Genomic DNA, 17091 nt, shown 5'->3' with positions numbered 1-17091 from the left:
GGCTTTTTATAAGAGGAAGTGTAAAAAAGGATGATAGGGAAGAAAGCAGTATAAACATTTACACACACCTCTCTTAGTGGAATCCAGCTAAATGAATGTCAATTAATGAATACTTCTGATAAATGACTGATTTCAGAGTCTGCTTTTATCTACAGATCCTGTATTTAGAGTTCATGCCTTTTAAATTAATACATGAAAAAGGAATTAAACTGCTAATTATCATATTTCATTGCGGTTCATAACACTTTCATCAGACCTGTTAAATGAAGGAGTCAGTTCAGTGGAGGAAGCTAAACTATACAAATTTATGGCAAGGGTGTATCAGGCTGACAGGTTGGTAGCACAACTCAGGAGATTTGTGAGGAGTAAAAAGTTCACATTTTGGACCAAACGCTCTGGCTTGCAGGGTTTATTATATTTACACAATCACAAAAATAAATAAAAGTAATTTTGCAGCAACCAAAACTTGCTCTTTGTCTTAAGTTACAGGCATATGGAAATTCTAACACCCACAGACAAGCTGGAGGGGTTTTTCCCCTTGTTTTCAAACATTCTAGCCTTTTCCCTTAATAAGCCCTCCTCTCCACTTGGCAGAAAGTTTATATGAAAGCCAGAACCACAAATTAAACCCTCTTCCTAGTTGCCCGGCTTCTTGGAGGGCTAGTGTGGTATCCTAGAACATCACTCAGCTTGTGGTCTGCCCAGATTATGGCTGTTATATTGATTAAATAAAACTTTCAGCTGTGAATTGAATAACAAGCGTTTCATGAAAAATTTTGTGTTCAGCATACAAGTTGTTTAGTGGTGAAAACTGGGAAATTTTCACAGCTCTAGCTCAGTTCTGAGGCCACTGAGTACTGGGAGCACTAAGGGGCGAGAATAGGCTGGTGTTAGAGTGGAAATACCTCTTATAGATGAGCTACAACAAAGCTGAAGAGCTGACGGTCCTGGTACTTCTCCCTGCATGCATGTGGCTGGGGAGGAAGCAGAGAGCGAGTGGAGACTTGGCTTTCCTCTGACGCTCTGGTCAGCAGAGTTGGGCTGGTGAGGGAGTGAGGGGGCTATGGTCCAGCAGCAGATCTCACACACTCTGGGAACAAGTTGGGGAGTAAGGAAGGAATCCTGACTCTTTGAGGCAAGATTCCTTGTCAGGAGGTGCTTCTAGGGCATCACACCTACAAGCTGCCCTCTACCCAGGGCGAGTGCTATCTTAATGCTGTCTGGGTCTGTATAGATACATGCAGAACGGTATGGAAGCTAGATACTGAATATAAATAAGTCTTGAAATGAGTTAGAGTAATTGCAACTTTATTTATACACTTTGCCCACTGGAAAGGTTCACCACCCTTTTGCTGTACACACATATGGCGAAATAAAAACATGCAGTCCAGCCACATTTTCATTGCTCCTTTTCTTTGCAGCATTCAGACGAAGTGTAATGAACGTTTCATGTCTTTCAAGCACTGCTTTGTTATGCTATAAGCATTCATTTCATGCTTTGAATATTTCCTGTCAGACTTTCCTCGGATGATTTGGGGGGTGGGGGGTTGGTCAGAATGCTTTGGTTGTGAAGGTTAATGGTTATAAGCAGTGAAAACTGAAGTCCTCCGTCAATCCTCAAGTATTAAATACTGCAGGTCACTGATGAGGCAAGATTCCCTACTTGGCCCCTGAAGGGTGTCAGAACTGACCCTTCCTGACTATCTCATATCATGCTGGTTGACTGTCAACATTCTTCAAAGCTGCCAAAACAGGGTGTCCTCGACAGAGTGCCAGCTAATGATAAGTAGGCTAAATTGTGAGCAGAGAGTGTACCCATTAACACTGGAAATTAAAAAAGTTGTGCAATAAAATCTGGACCACAACCTCATTTGACTTTGGACATGAATCTCACTGAAAGTATGGCAATACAGGAGAAAGACAAGTGCTTTCTTTACTAGACTGTTTAGATACTTTTTGCAGAAGGTCCATGAAACTGGCTGGGAAATGGAGATAGATGCAGCAAGAGTTTTGGTTCTAGAGTGTTACAATTAAAATTCTATTCATTTTGTTTTGTGTTAGAAATGAGAATCTGAGCTGCAATCTACTTGAAATGAAACAGGATGAAAAAAATGCAGGATTCACAGCACACTTTTATAAGCACAGCACACTTTTTGTGGCCAAGTATGCCCACATGTTTCTTTGGAACCATATGAAACATGGACTCTAAGGCTCACTACAGACAACTGATTCCATCTTTCCCATAAATAAATAATAGTGTAAACTGTAATGGACATAAAATAGAATTTGCCTCAAATCAAATTTTCATTAGCTAATGTCTACTTCTAGACTGAAATGTCCTACTATAGTCACTCTGTAGAAAGGCACACTGAACGACTGCACCAAATCTCCACTTTACAGAACAAATTCTACCATAACTTTACAACCTGACTTAAAGTCACCTGTATAACCTAACTGAAGCCAATGGTATTTTAAGGGGTGTGAGTCTGTGGACAATTTGGCCCAGAGTCTATACACAGGTTTTTTCAAACAAGGTGAAATTATCACTGATCTTCTACTTTACCCCCAAGCTAGCAAATTCATTGTTGTAAGTACTTACTGATGAGAAGTTAATTTCAGTTTGATCTCTGAGCTTGGGATGATTTCTCAAATGCTACTTTATAGCATGAGAAAAGCAGCTTTCCATATTCATACAAATCCAACCCAAATGAGTCTCTAAACAACAACAACAAAGCTGCTTCTATTGTATCATGCCACATGCAACTACCACTGAAAGAAAAACTTTCTCTGCAGCCTCCAGGTATATCCTGGAAATGAGGTGCTTTAAGAATGTTAGTAGGCTGACATGAAGCACTTTTTAACTGTATTAGTTTTCATTTCAACATGTGTTCAACTGAATTAGAGTAAAGTGGTATGAGACTGGGTTCAACATGTAAATGCCATAAGAGTGGCTCTTTGATTTCATCAGTGTCTCTTTAGGATATTGATCTGTGTTCTACGACACAAAAAGGAAAAAAAGATGATAATCGTGCACAGCAATGAAATTACTGCAGGTTTCATGGGAGGAGAGAAAACGAGATGAAATACTAGAACAAGTATATCAAGAGGCAGAGCTTTTAAGAAGACCTTTACCTCACTCAGTTAAAAAGAACAAAACGTTTTTCTTCCATGTATTATACTGTAGCTAGAGTAAGGTCCTTCTAACAACATAACAGGTAAAAATGGAAGATGTTAGGTAACATTTTCAAGAGCGCCTAAGTGATGTAGGAGCCTCTTAGGAGCCTCAGAATCTATCTCATTGAATGTCAATGACACTTAGGCTCCTAAGTGCTTATGTCACTTTTAACAATGGGACTTAGGCCAGGTCTACACTACAGACCTATATCAGTATAACTACATTGCTCAGGGGTGTGAAAAATCCACACTCACGAGCGACACAATTATACCAACATACCCCCCCACCACCACCCCCGCAATGGAGACAGCGCTATGTTGTTGGGAGAGCTTCTCCTGCTGGCATATCTACTGCCTTTCAGGGAGGTGAATTAACTACACTGATGGGAGAAGCTCTCCTGCCATTGGCAGAGGAGCGACTTCACTACAGCACTATGGCGGCTGTAGCGCTGTACATGAAGACAAGCCCTTGGGTTCCTAAGGCACTTTTGAACATTTTACCCATCCAGATAAACTAGAGAGTAACAAACTCCAGATTCTTCTTGTACTCCCTGAATTCAGTACACTTGGGGCTCAGCCGAGGCAAACTGCTCATGCAGACCCTCTGAATGGCATAATGCCTCCAGGGCCATGCAGGAAGCAGTGTGAGGTGCTTCTTCCTATACCTGCTCTATGGATGCCAGTGAACCCTGGCTGCTGCATACAGAGACCCGTCCTTCACCCAGTCATGGACCTTCCAAATAGCACTGCATTCTCTTGCACCTACAGCCATATTATATCTGTCCTGAGCAGCCTTGCTCAGGGAAGGGGGAAGGGAGTGCAGAGAGTTCCCTACATCCAGCCCATCCCCACTTCAACCACACACATTATGAGGGGCCACAATTTGTTCCATTGTGGTTTTAAGCACTGAAAAGTTGGTACATGGTATTTTTCTAAAAACGCGTTTCTTTCATGTTTAATACCCAAGACCAGCCCTACTTAAATGGCAATGTTTACAAGTTCAGTCTAATTACAGCAGGGTTGAAAAACGTGTTCAGTGAGTTGCTTCACATCTTTGTTTGGTCTTTTTTAATGCAATGAAGAACAAAGTGCATTTCATTATCTGTGGTGATATGAAGATACTTGCAGCTCAAAGCATGAAGAATGCATTAGAATGAAAATATTTGATTTGGGCATTAAATATTTTATTTGTTAGATAAAAATCTCCCCTCTACGGATTTTGTATGAGCAATGTATTCGGCACATGTTGGTAATCAGATTTTTCTTTTCTTTCTTCTTCTTTTTTTTTTTAAAAGGCATGGCTAAATAAAAGTCAGAAGAAAGCTAAAAATTAACAAATGAAAAGGAGAGTTAACGATCCGCTAATGGACAGCTATAGGTTCCGTCTCTAGCCAGGGGCGGTTGAGAAGGAACTGAGGATGGTTAGCCCATGTGTGCTGGCTAGCCTCCTGGCGCAGCACAAGAAGAGTGACAGTGCATGTTGTGGACCCAACAGACACTGCTACCAATGTTCTCCGATCGGCAGTGCAGGTACGCACACACATCTACAGTGGAACACCCACAGGGACACTACTCAAAGAATAAACTGTTTTCCTCTTTAACAAGTCCAGTGTCTTCATGCGTACCTTGCTGCTGAGAGCTATTCCAATCTCCTTTTCCAAAGGCCGTTGAAGGACATGGTCAGAAGAAGTCAATCCACTGTTTGAGTTTTCTATTGGACAGATCTACGCCTATCGCTTTTTCTTATTCATGTGTGGAGAGTCTGTGTAATGTTGGAGAGACCTCTTTCTGCTCCAACTAGTCAGGCTGCGATGTATGCCTGGATGAAGATATCAACCAGCTCTGAATACAAACAGGAGGGAGCCAAGGACTAAATTTGGTGTTGGGAGAGTCATGATGGTTTTTTCTGCTCTCCTTCATATACTTTGCCTTTTACCCATCCGAAGATGAGACACATGATTTTCCCTTCTCTCCATTTTAAGCTTTCAATTTCCTTCTTTATCTGGTTAGGATTTAATCTGGGGATTTCCAGAGAAGACCAGGAAGAGGGTCCTGTGATGGCTACAAAACACTTGTTCACCTCTTTGCTGGATCTCTTGAAAAACAATTTCTTTCTTTGGGATTCTGTTAGTTGTAGCAGGGCTAATAGCGTAAGCCGTTGCCTGAAACTGTGTCTTAACAAAGGCTAAAGAAAAGAAATGAGGGGCAGGGGCTGATTTGGAAGCAGTTGGCACCAAATATTTTTCTGTCTGCTAACTCTGTCTGAGTGATAGCAACCATGAAACCCACTGGAGAAAATGGATGGCTCTAAATGCAAGAGTAATTATTTGCATTAGCTTTAGTTTAGTGAAACTTAAATGGATGATTCTTCCTAAAGCAACCTATAGAATTTTAAACAATGAATTAAAACTTACTGTAGAAGACCTTGTTTTTCAGGGCTATATAGCTGACCCTTTTGAACCTACATTACTCAAGCTATGCAAAATATATATGTATAATAAATAACTTTAGAATTTATGGAGTGGAACAGAAAGGATATTAACAGGCAAGCAGAGGGGCTGTGCAACCCTCAGAAGGCTTTTAAAGATTTATTTTTTTAAATGAAGGAATGTGTGCATGTGAGGGGTAGTACTCTTAATTGATATGCTTGTAGACTCCTTACAGAAATCCATGCAATATGATCCAAAATCTGTCCTCAATCTGGTTGCTCTGCCATTGACTTCAGTGGGAGCAGAATTATCCCACTGCTGTTTTATTTGTTTTTTAAGACATTTCCCTCTCTGTGGGCACAACCCAACTGCCACTAAAATTAGTGGTGAGACTCCCCCTGACTCCAGAGGTATTTGGGTTGGGGTCTATGGTAGCGGTCTATGGCAAGTGTGGAACAACACAGTGAATATGATTTCTGTATGCACTTTGTGTGTGCAGTTCTTCATTTTTTAAAGCCTGCAGTTTGGCTTTCAGCCTGGCATTCAGCAGATCAGAACTGCAGGGCTATGTTGATCTCCATGCTGGGTCAGGTACACTGCAAGCTGTGGACTGTGTGTGCACTGAGAATGAACTCAACATCAACCTGGAGGGATCAGGCAAACTGCAACTAATCAGATACAAGGATTCTGTTATAGTGGGGGAAAATACCCATTACTAAAACTGAGAGAGAGAATAATTTTCCTGATTATTTTTAAGGAAAAAAGTACTATTGACAAGTCACCAGTGACATTCCAATAATTCATTAAAGTTTGTTTTACAAGAAGCATTAAGGCTCCAGAACTGACATATTTAGTGTTACTGGGGTTTGACACATTTTATATTATTCACTGTCATTGCTGCTTTTTGGGGTGGCAGTTGTGAAATGTGCTTCCTTAAGACTGAGCACTGCACAGTAAGGAGAACGGTTGTTGAGAAGCTGCAAAAGAATATCAACTAGACACAAATAATAACAATAGAACACCAAAGTCAGAAGGATCCGGGGTGCCTAGCAAAGTCTAAATTAAAATGTGACCTAATAAACAGAGGCAACATATTAAAAAAAAATTCAGAACTGGCAGAACAGATTTCACAGTTTAGCCAATTCATCTCCAAACCTGGCAATCTTTTTGCAATAAATTATAATTGTTGTAAAACAGCACTGATAAGAGAAGCTAGACACCGTCATTCAATAGTCAGAAAAATGTTTTCAGATGTTGTGGCTAGAGATGAGCAGAATAAAGGCCCTCAAATCTGAAACCTTTCAAATTTCAGAAGGAGAGAAATAGTGATCCAGAATGCTAGACATCTCACCACATCACCTGACACCATGAGATTTTTAGAGTGTGATGCTGAAATTTCCTGAGAAAAGCTCTTAAGATTTTGATATAATTGAATATAAACACTAGCTCTATTCTGCCTTGAACCCTAAACTCTAACTCTGAACTCTAATCCAAATGGAATCCAGATCTGAGCACCACCATTTCTATCTTATCCCTATTTGTGACTTGTTTATTTACTAGTCAAGTATTCAATATAAACATTCAAAACATTAAAGGAAACAGTGACGTACCATAAAGAAGAGAGGCAGCAATAAAAACACACCAAATCAAAAAGCAATCTCGTGGATTTGTTAAAGGGAAATGAGAATCTCTCTTATATATATAGAAATCCGATATGAGAGAGATTTTTAATGCCCCCATAAGTGTGAAAGGGGCTTTAGATTGTAAGCCCTACAGGGCAGACGTTACAAGCCTCTTTTCTGTGTTTAGACAGAATCCAGCACAATGGGGCCCCACTCTCAGCCGGGGCCTCTCGATGCTACTACAATATATACACTTACTACTAATAATTATAAGTACCATTTTTAGAAACATCAGAAAAAAATTCAGAATAACCAGGGATTGTCTCAGTTTCAATTATCTCCAGTGTTGGATGCCATCATTTCTTGATTCCAAGCTCTAATGAAAATAATTCTCTGTAGTAACAGAAGGTACAAAATTTCAATTGCCAAAGGGGCCATAAGAGATGCTAGGCTGTTGTTGTTGGGTTGTGTTTTTTGGGGGGCGGTGTTTGGGGGAAAGAGAAGGGCATTGTTTTTACCTCAAGCTCTTCCTTTTGTATCTTCATCTATCTTTTCACATACAATCCCCTAGCTCAATTACTGACAGCAAATGCTTCTCTGGGCCCTTTTACAATGGAAACCAGCCGTGATGGCCCTTCCATGGGTTCAATTCCACACAGCCATTACTTCTACTTAGAAACTGTCCCACCTCAGAGAACACTAGTACCTGCTCACAGCAGGGACCTTATGGCTTAGCCTTTCTCAATGGGACTTCTGTGCTTACGACTCCCTATTAAAACAATGCAGCAGTCTCACTGCAGTATTCTTAAAATTCTCAGCCATGGGCCTGCTTTCTAATAAAGTTGAATAGCTGTCTTCAGAAACAAGCTTTAGAAATAAAAGTAGAAAAAGAAGCAGAAAATTAAGATTTGAGTCCTACTGCATCTCTTCTCTCCATGTAATACTACCACCTTCTCAGAAGCATGCCAATGAAAATATAGACAGCTCTGAAAAAACTTTAACTCAAGAAGTGGTTAATAGTTTGAGTGGCTGCTGTGTTCATAGATTTCCAGTCCTGCTTCGAGAGTATCAGTGCTTCAGGAGGACTGCCTGTCAGTTTTACTGTGTCTACTTTTTAGGGGCAGAGAGAAGTGGTCACAGAAAAATTATAGTACTCCAAAGCGACTGTTTTGTTTTGCAGGACGATTTGAAATCCCGCAATCTAAAATGATGAGCGGACAGACACCGTGAGTCAGGTACTTCAGAGTGTTCCGTTATCATGAAAACATCAATAAACAAAACGACGTTAAAAGCACACAGATAAAAATGAAAGTAATGCTGTAGGCACCCCCTAGTGGGTCATGACTCATGACCCATGGATTGAAAGCCTCTGCTACAGTAAAATAAGCCCCAGTGCTGCATGCAGCAGGCTCTCTGACAGCATCCCCCTAATTAAAACAATTTTTAATGGAATAAAGATCTCCCTCCAGGATTGTAGAGACAAATGCTACTCTAATTTTGTGAAACCATGGCATTTAACTATGAAGAAGATGCACCATTCATTTGCGGAGATCTCTAGTCGATTGTTCAAAGACTGAGTCTTTACATACTAGACATATGCACTTATTACTTGAAAATGAAAATCCTTGTAAACATGGATTATTATAATATTCCAAATTAGCAGCAGGTAAGAACTTACCATTTTCTGGCTGGTCCTTAATATCAGCTTCACTTGGCTGGCTGGGACTTTCAGATTGACTTGAATCTGAAAAACATAAAATACAGCCAAAAATTACAGGGTCTGCTGTGGAAAGTAGATCACAGGCGCCAGACTTCCTTAAAAGGTTGAAAGTACAAGCTAAGGACAGGAATGTTGCACTAGGACATGACAATGCTAGGAGGCCAGTGCCCTGGTCATATTTATGCTAGGAAGAAACTGTATCTTGTTTACATCATTGCATGGAGTGTTCAGTCTGTGCATTAGCATAAATTAGGCTTAGAGAAATATTCTCTTTAGAGGAAGCCTGATTTAAACTGCTTTTCTACATTTTTTTATAATGCAGTTTGTATGTTGCATACAAACCTGAGACTTAATCCAGAGTCAAAACATATTTTTAAACTGCCATATAACAGTAACTAACTATAAAAGTGATGCTTACTAACATGTTCTGATTACTGTCTATATGCTACAGCAACAGAAATTCACAATACAGATAGAAGACCTAATTCTCATCATGCTTTCACTGCGGGTACATTGGTGTAGCACACTGAAATAAATGGCATTATTCCTCATTTACATGGTGTAAAGCAAGATCAGATGCTGAACCAACGGCCTCAGAACACGCACCAATAATGAGTTCTACAGGTTCCTACTTAGAAGTCGCCAATTATCCTACTAATATATTTGCCTGAAACAATAAAATGACCCGTAAGATCATATCTGTTGATGTAGGTTTGTTAATCTACATTCACTTTCTTTTGTACTAAAAAGGTGCTTTTAGTTAAAAAATAAGGATTTTTAGCAAAAGCTTTGGGTAAACAAGATTTTTGTTTCATAATTATTTTTAACTATCTGCTCTTCAAATTGGAAAAAATGCTTTATATGTGTAAAAAATATTTTCTAAAGAAAAACTCAACCTCTTAACTAGGTTTTCTTAAGATCAACAGAAACATTACAGAGTTAAAAGAAATCACACTTTATCAGTTTTGGGTAAAAGAACAATTTCGGATAAATTTAAACCTTTTAAAAAGTTTTAACTCAAAACACACTTAAGGAATGAAACCATTTGTTACTGTATTAAAAAAAAATCTACATTTGTGGTAAACCTATTTCCTCACTTCACCTTGACTGTGCAAGGTTTAGAATTAGCTGTCTGAAATTGGACTACATTTCAGTACGAAGTCAATGCAAGATCAAAAGGTCATGACACTTAACTGTGATTAAATTGAAAATCTTACTTCTATTGCAATAGAGTGATAACACCACCCTTTCTATTTCTTTGAGGTATTAATAGCACTGAAAGAAGCAGCACTACTAGAGACCTTGGGTCAAACAATGCTAATTTATTGCTTTTAAAAGGCCCCTGCTTTTAAGCAAATGAAGATTTTAATTACCACTGAGTACTATAAAGAAAATGCCTATTTTAAATATTTTTTAAAAATTTACCTGCTACCCTATCCATTAAATATTGTGATAAAGCTTAAAGGACAGTTCCGTACAAATTAAACATTACATCTAATAAAAGGTGCACACAACATAATTTTCATCAAGTTTGTAATATGAACATTAAAAATGTTTAGTATCCAGGGTAGATATCTGTAGTTAAAATCAACGTGAAGTTCAGCTAAAAAAACTGACAATGTGATATCCCACAACATTACTATCTATCTCTAAGAACTATCTTCTCCTCCAGCTTCTAAATGTATTATTTTAATCATTTCCTAAAGGAAGCTTGACAAAGATCTTAAATTTAAACTTTGTCGCTAACATTTTATTTTAAATATCAACTCTGTGGGTTAGCATTATCTCTAAACTCAGATCCTGGTTAGCAGATAGTCCATATAAGCCTATCCTCAGCATTGCCATATTCTGGACACCATATTTTGACAGAAGTTTTTTGTTTTTGGTACCACAAAGGTTAAAAATCCAGTCAACATTCAAGGACTAAATCAACATATTTCATTGCATAGGACATGCATTGTGTTTCTTTCTCCCCACCAAGTCATTGTTCAATCACTGTTTGACCTTTACAACTAAAATTATGTTAAAATGTAGCAAAAATATTTATTTTTTAAAAACAGACAGTAAAGAAATATGGAAATAAGATGAATAACTAAAAAAATATTTTAAAAGTCATTTAGACGGCAGCGGGAATGGCCGATCACTAGTACATGCAAGGATGCCAAGCTACGAGCTGGCACACTTCTGATACCCAGTGTGGCACCTTCGCTCTTCATTGATGCTCCATATCCTGTACTCAGCACAGAAACTCAGACTTTCTCTCTGGATGCTGAGATACAAAGAATGCATTTTTGTATATGTTTAGCGCCATGCTCCAGACACCAGAATTAGTGGCAAGACAGACAGTGAGCCCAGAACGTTTGTTAGCATATTGAGTCTTGACTTTTTTTTTCACATTTAGCTACAAATCCTATTTTTCTGCAACCCTCTCCTCATGTAAAAAATACCCCAAAAAACTATAGTGTTTGCAAACGGGCGAAGGAAAATAAAATGTGTTTTTAAAAATACAGTGATACAGATCATCTAAGGCTCCCAAAAATACTAACTGGGCAAAAGTCTGCTCAGAATTGTCATGCAAGGTACCGTCTCATGGAAACCCCTGATAAGAACACTGAAGAAGGCACTTAGCCAAAATGTTTCTATGCAGAATTTTGTTTCCCTGGTTTTATTCAGATGCTGCAGATTGATCTGGCACATATAAATGTGCCACCACACAATTAAAGGATTGGCAAAATTCAGTGCCATTGTATTTTATAACCTTGTCGAGGACTACATAGTTTTTGTTCACAGCCCACCTCACTTTTTCCTGAGTTGGCAATAGCTTGCACAATTTTTCATTTTGATTAAGGAAACTTTAAAACCCCAGCTTTCTGAATGTTTCATGTTTTGTGGGTTCTGATATTGTGGGAGGGATGTCAGTCCTGCTGAGCCCGTTAGCCAAACAGGTGACTAGAGAAATAAATTAATTTTCGTCCATACATAATAGATATAAATGAAAGACTGTTTTATAAGTATTTGCATGAAATCAATAAAATCACTTATTATAAAGCAGTTTAACAATGCATTTGATATTCTCTTTATGTATTTGATAGCTGCTTCACACAATACACTATATACACTTTATGCCTATTTTCTTTAGCAGCGACACTGCCAGTTAAATTCTACCACCTGCAATAATTAGAGCCAGTGAAAAACATACAAAACAAAATATACAGTAGATGGGAGCCCCTCTTGAATCCAGGGCCCCCTGCGGCAACGAGTTTCATTGGTGCTTGAAGCTAGGGCTGGTAGGAAGCCAAAGAATCTCTATATTACAATAAAGTGCATGTTATTAAGGGGTGTATTTAAATGATTTCAGATGGAGTTGGAAACACTATTTTTTTTAAAATCCAGGAGTTTAGTTTTATGTTTAAGGAAGCTTAACCTTGAATAGCGCAGCATTTTTTAGTTTAAAAAAAGCCCACCGATAGAATTTTAACCCTAAAGTAGCTAGAGTTTGCATGCATGAGAGTATACTTGGGTTACTGGACTAGTGGGGCTCAGACGGGGCTGATATCAATAATCATTACAGGGAAAGAGAATAAAAGGAATTTTGAAGCTATATTATTCTGTATCTCCTGGAGCCAACTATTAGTGAGGGTGAAAAAAGACAAAATGGGCCAGATTTTCTGAAGCAGCCTCTGATATTGTGGATCAGAGCCTTAAAAACATGCTATCCCAATACAACAGTGGGCGTTATATGGAAGAGCTAAATCTGATTTTGAACTTGACCTCAAACTGTGGACAGGCACGGTCCTTTAGCTCAAGCAGGAGGGATTTGTGCTTTCTGACGCTGATGGTCCTGGGCTTCATTCCCACTGTAAATTGTGGTGCTTTGATGTGTGTGACCACAGATTCACTACAGTGTAGAAAAAGGGCTCGTCGTGATGTGTGCCATTGAACAGATGTGATCCATTGTTTGGCAACAAAAAAAAGGAAAGGTTCACTGAAAACTCTGGGTTCTGGGTGGTAGCAACATCAACAGACTAACACTGCAGTCTTTACTTGTAGACAAGGAAGAAACAGACCTGAAACAGAGACACAGAGGTATCCTCCTTCCTCACAGAAAATGACCACAGTTTTACCAACTGCTTATGCAGTTTGATAATCAAAATACACTTATCCACTTACCACTACTACACTACTTATAATTATGCTACCTTGGAGAGGCAAGACATTTTCTTGGAGAGGTACTGTATGGTAAACAGAAAATCTCCTCTAACATTTTCATTCAGGACATGCAATGTTCTTCCTCTCAGCGTTTCCTGTTTGAATCTAGGCCTTAAGCGACCTATCTTGGCTATCTGGTGTTCTATGTTAAATGAATTAGTAGGTGTCAGATTAATTCCTACCAAATCAGTGTCCTCATCACAACTGAACCCTTGTTAGTGGTTTCATCAGAGAAGCCAATGTGTGAATGGGCATGGAAATGTATCTACCCTCTAACTGGGAGAGGTGGTCCCTTCAGGATAGAGGAAAAGCATGTAGGTGGGGATCAATGAGGAAGACTGTATTAACACTGCCCATGCTGACCCTGTTCTGTGGATAAATAAATAGAGAGCTCCTTTCTTCAGTACTGTCAGTCCACACCTTTCACAAGCACTAGAAAAGCGCACAAGTAAAATTATGCACTCATGTCATGTTTTATTGGGAAAATATTGTATAATGAACTGACATTTTATTCAAGTTTCAGAGTCCTATTTGTAATAAAATATTTATACGTCTGGGTTGTCTTTGTGCAATACATTTTTCATCTATAATCTGGGGTACAGATTCCACCAAAGATTTATATATGTAAAAAAATCTAAATCATATCCCTTTATACATAAACCTGTATGAGTTTAAGGGACGAGTTATTTACAAGCAGAAACCTGCACAGGTATTGCGACTTTTTATACTTATTTTTACTAAATTTACTACAATTGTCATTTATAGATAGATTTGGAAGGATTAGATATTTCAGCAAATGTCGATAAATGTAAATTTCACCTAACACCCACAAGTTGACAAAAAAATATTTCCACCAATAATTAAAAATTGCAGATAAGCAAAGTAAGAAAAATGCTGCTTGAGAATTCATTAGAGTTTCATTTCAGAATATTTATTTTGTATATTTTGACATGCGGTGTTGATAATTTGTGTTTTAACAATTTATAAGGCTTTAGTTTTTTAATCTAAATGTCTACTATCATCAAATAATTATTTTCTGACTCCTCTATTGTTTGACAACCTCGCAGCACAGTGAAAATTTGGATAAATAAAAATTGAGGGAAAAAAGCTTAAAACCCATCATTTTGTGCAACTGTGAGAATTTAAATTGATAAACATTTTAAAAATGCTTAAAAATAAATATTGATCCATTGAAATTATAAAAAAAAATAAAAATAAAATTCTGCCACGCCTATTTATAGTTATAGGGGTGTGTTCTATTATTTATTTTAAATAAGACACTGATCTACATTTAAATTCTAGCCATCACCTTCAAGTCAACTATTTTATAAGGTGTTCCAAGTGCCCGTGTCATTATCATACACGTCTGCCTCACACATGTATATATCCATACCAGCCGTCTAGTTCTTATTTTATGCACCCCATATACAGTATGTTACATCCTTTCAACTCATGAACAAGGGTTCTGCAGTGGTAAAATCACAGCAATGCCAGTCTGGTTTGTATAAGGAGAGGACTCTTAATTCCTGTACACTGGGAAAGAGATTATCTTTGATAATGGAAATGTAAATCAAAGCTTGCTGTTGTTTATTCCAGACAGACATTTGTGTGTTAAGTCTGTTTATCAGGCAACACTTTGTCTAAGCCAGGAAGTAGTCAGCCTTTGTAACAAGATGTATGCAAATGATTTTCCCATGAGCCCTTGCCACAAAACTTTTGTGGCAAAAAACTCCTTATTACTTCACCAGTAAGACGTTACTAAGCTACCCTGTAAGTAGACTAGCGACAAAACAGCTAGCTAGACTATGCTGATGAGTTTGAATGAGACCAAAACATGTGCCCACAGTCTGTTGCTCTTTATTCTAAGCAGACTTTGTGTATTACATCTGTTTATCAAGCAACACTTTGTCTGAATAATCAGGCTTTGTAACAAGGTAGATGGAAGCAGAGATCCCAGAAACTCCAGAGCTAACTTGTCTCATTACTTCCTTAGTCATAAGAAATGGGAGCAACATGTATAATTTGACTATAATGATAATAGTACTCCAAAGCTGTATCAAAATGGTTTTCATTTTAAATCAACTTTGTTTGTTTTCATGAGTCTATCCATGAATGATTTACTGGTATCATGCGATAACCCTAGAAAGTGGGAAATCTGTGTATTCCCGTATTTGCTGCTTGATATTACAAACAAGCATTTGATTCACGTCTGTTTGTTTTTAAAACAGTTTACAGCCTTTGATTCCTGCTTATTGATTTATTTCTGGAACATTTTCTATGTATTTCTTTGCAGCAGAAAACATTAATTTTGACTTAATTCAAATTGTCATCAAAGGATTCCTTAAGGAATCCCATAGCACACATTTTATTTGTTATAATAAAATATTCTTAAAGTAAACAACATGCAACCGTTTTTTTTTAATTCCAAGAGACACAAAAATCTGTTACCCTAACCCAAAGGATTCAAATTTGTTCAGCCCTTTTTCCTAGACAAAATAAACACTTTAGGACTTTACTTGTTTGTATTCTCCTCAGTGGTGCTGTATGCATCATCAGCTAAAAACAAAGAAACTTTTAGCTGCTCAGACAAAATGCAGAAGCTCCCCAAACAACGAAGCGGGGCTGGGGGTGGGGAAGCATTCAGAAAGTCTGACAGTCCATTCAATATAGGGATGATGGCCATAATGCACCCAGGGTCCCCTTGCTAATTAAATATGCATTGGCACAGTTTTGATCGATGCAAGCCATGGATCAGATGACACACCTGCAAAATCTTGAGCCCAGTGCTCCCAGGAAAGGGAAAATACAGCCTGTCTCCTTATCTTTGTTTTCAAAGGCTCTCAATTTCTGTGCTTAGATATCTAATTTAATTCTCTCACCCCTCAGCAAACTGGATTAGGAAAGTCAATACTGCCTTTGTGCATCGACAGGAACACACAGCTTTCCTTTTATTCAATTTAGCCATGACCTTTAGACAAAGATAATGACAACTGTCTAAAAGTAAGGTAAGGCCTTAAAAAGGCCCTACAGAGGGGGCCCCTTTGCTTTTTGTCATTCCACAGCTCTGGAACTCCCCGTCAGTCCTGGGGCAAGCTGGAAACAATTTTTTGCAAATGTCAGCTACTAACCAGTCCTGAAAAACCAAGTGGGGCTCGTACTCCATCCAGGAAACCATTTGGTTGGCATCTCACATCAGTGTCAGGACTATAGTCAGACACTCACCAGTCATTTGCCAAGAGGCAGAAATTACCCTGAAGTAAACCATCACCCCAATAACACATTGAGCTGTTGTATGGAGAAGGAAGCGATGGTACTATTTATTCAATGGAGTTTAGGAAAAAATGTGAAATCGAATAATCAAGTAAATCCCATGGGTAACAAATAAATTTCTGGCCATAATATTGGGAAGATAGTTTGGAATTTTAGACCTAACAGTATATTGTGGAGCGAGTTGTACATATCTACCAAAAAGTGCCTTGAAGTGCTAGAGATCTGAGAAGAACCTGTCCATATATCTTCATAAGCCTGATCCAAAGTCAGTAGATTCCCACTGATTTCACTGGGGTTTAGATCAGGCCCTCTATTACTTGTGAGACTGTCTTTTTAACCTGGACCCCTGTCTACAAGAACTGGACTGAGACCACAAATTCATTTCGCATAGGCCTCCAAAAAGCCATCAGTTTGTAATTAATTTTGGTAACTACTGGCATGGGTCATATTTGAATTGATGATTTAGAGGTGAAAAAATCCATATTCCCTAAGTAATCCAGCCTGACAAGAAAAATGAGCTTTTATGATGTAAAATATTTAATTTTGCACTATTTTTCAGCTGCATTTAAAAATATACTTGGCATTTCCTAGGTATGGACCATTATTTGTCTTATATACCTTGTTTACATAGGTTTGGAGAAGATATATGTAATGGGCAAAAAATTGG

The 17091-nt window shown here is 38.3% G+C and overlaps 1 protein-coding gene across 7 annotated transcripts in view; it reads right to left on the bottom strand.

Annotated features, from left to right (window-relative positions):
* Positions 1-17091, bottom strand: part of NFIA (nuclear factor I A) — a 437679-nt gene that overhangs the window by 121180 nt on the left and 299408 nt on the right. For all 7 annotated transcript variants that reach the window (XM_045028576.1, XM_045028578.1, XM_045028580.1 and 4 more), the window contains one exon: positions 8904-8969. In XM_045028576.1, coding sequence (XP_044884511.1) covers positions 8904-8969 — 66 coding nt within the window. The remainder of the gene's footprint in view (positions 1-8903; positions 8970-17091) is intronic.

The sequence above is a fragment of the Mauremys mutica genome, chromosome 8 (genome assembly GCF_020497125.1).
Source record: "Mauremys mutica isolate MM-2020 ecotype Southern chromosome 8, ASM2049712v1, whole genome shotgun sequence".
Classification (NCBI taxonomy): Eukaryota; Metazoa; Chordata; order Testudines; family Geoemydidae; genus Mauremys; species Mauremys mutica.
Note: the sequence above shows the minus strand (reverse complement) of the source record. Positions and strands in the feature narration are given on the sequence as shown.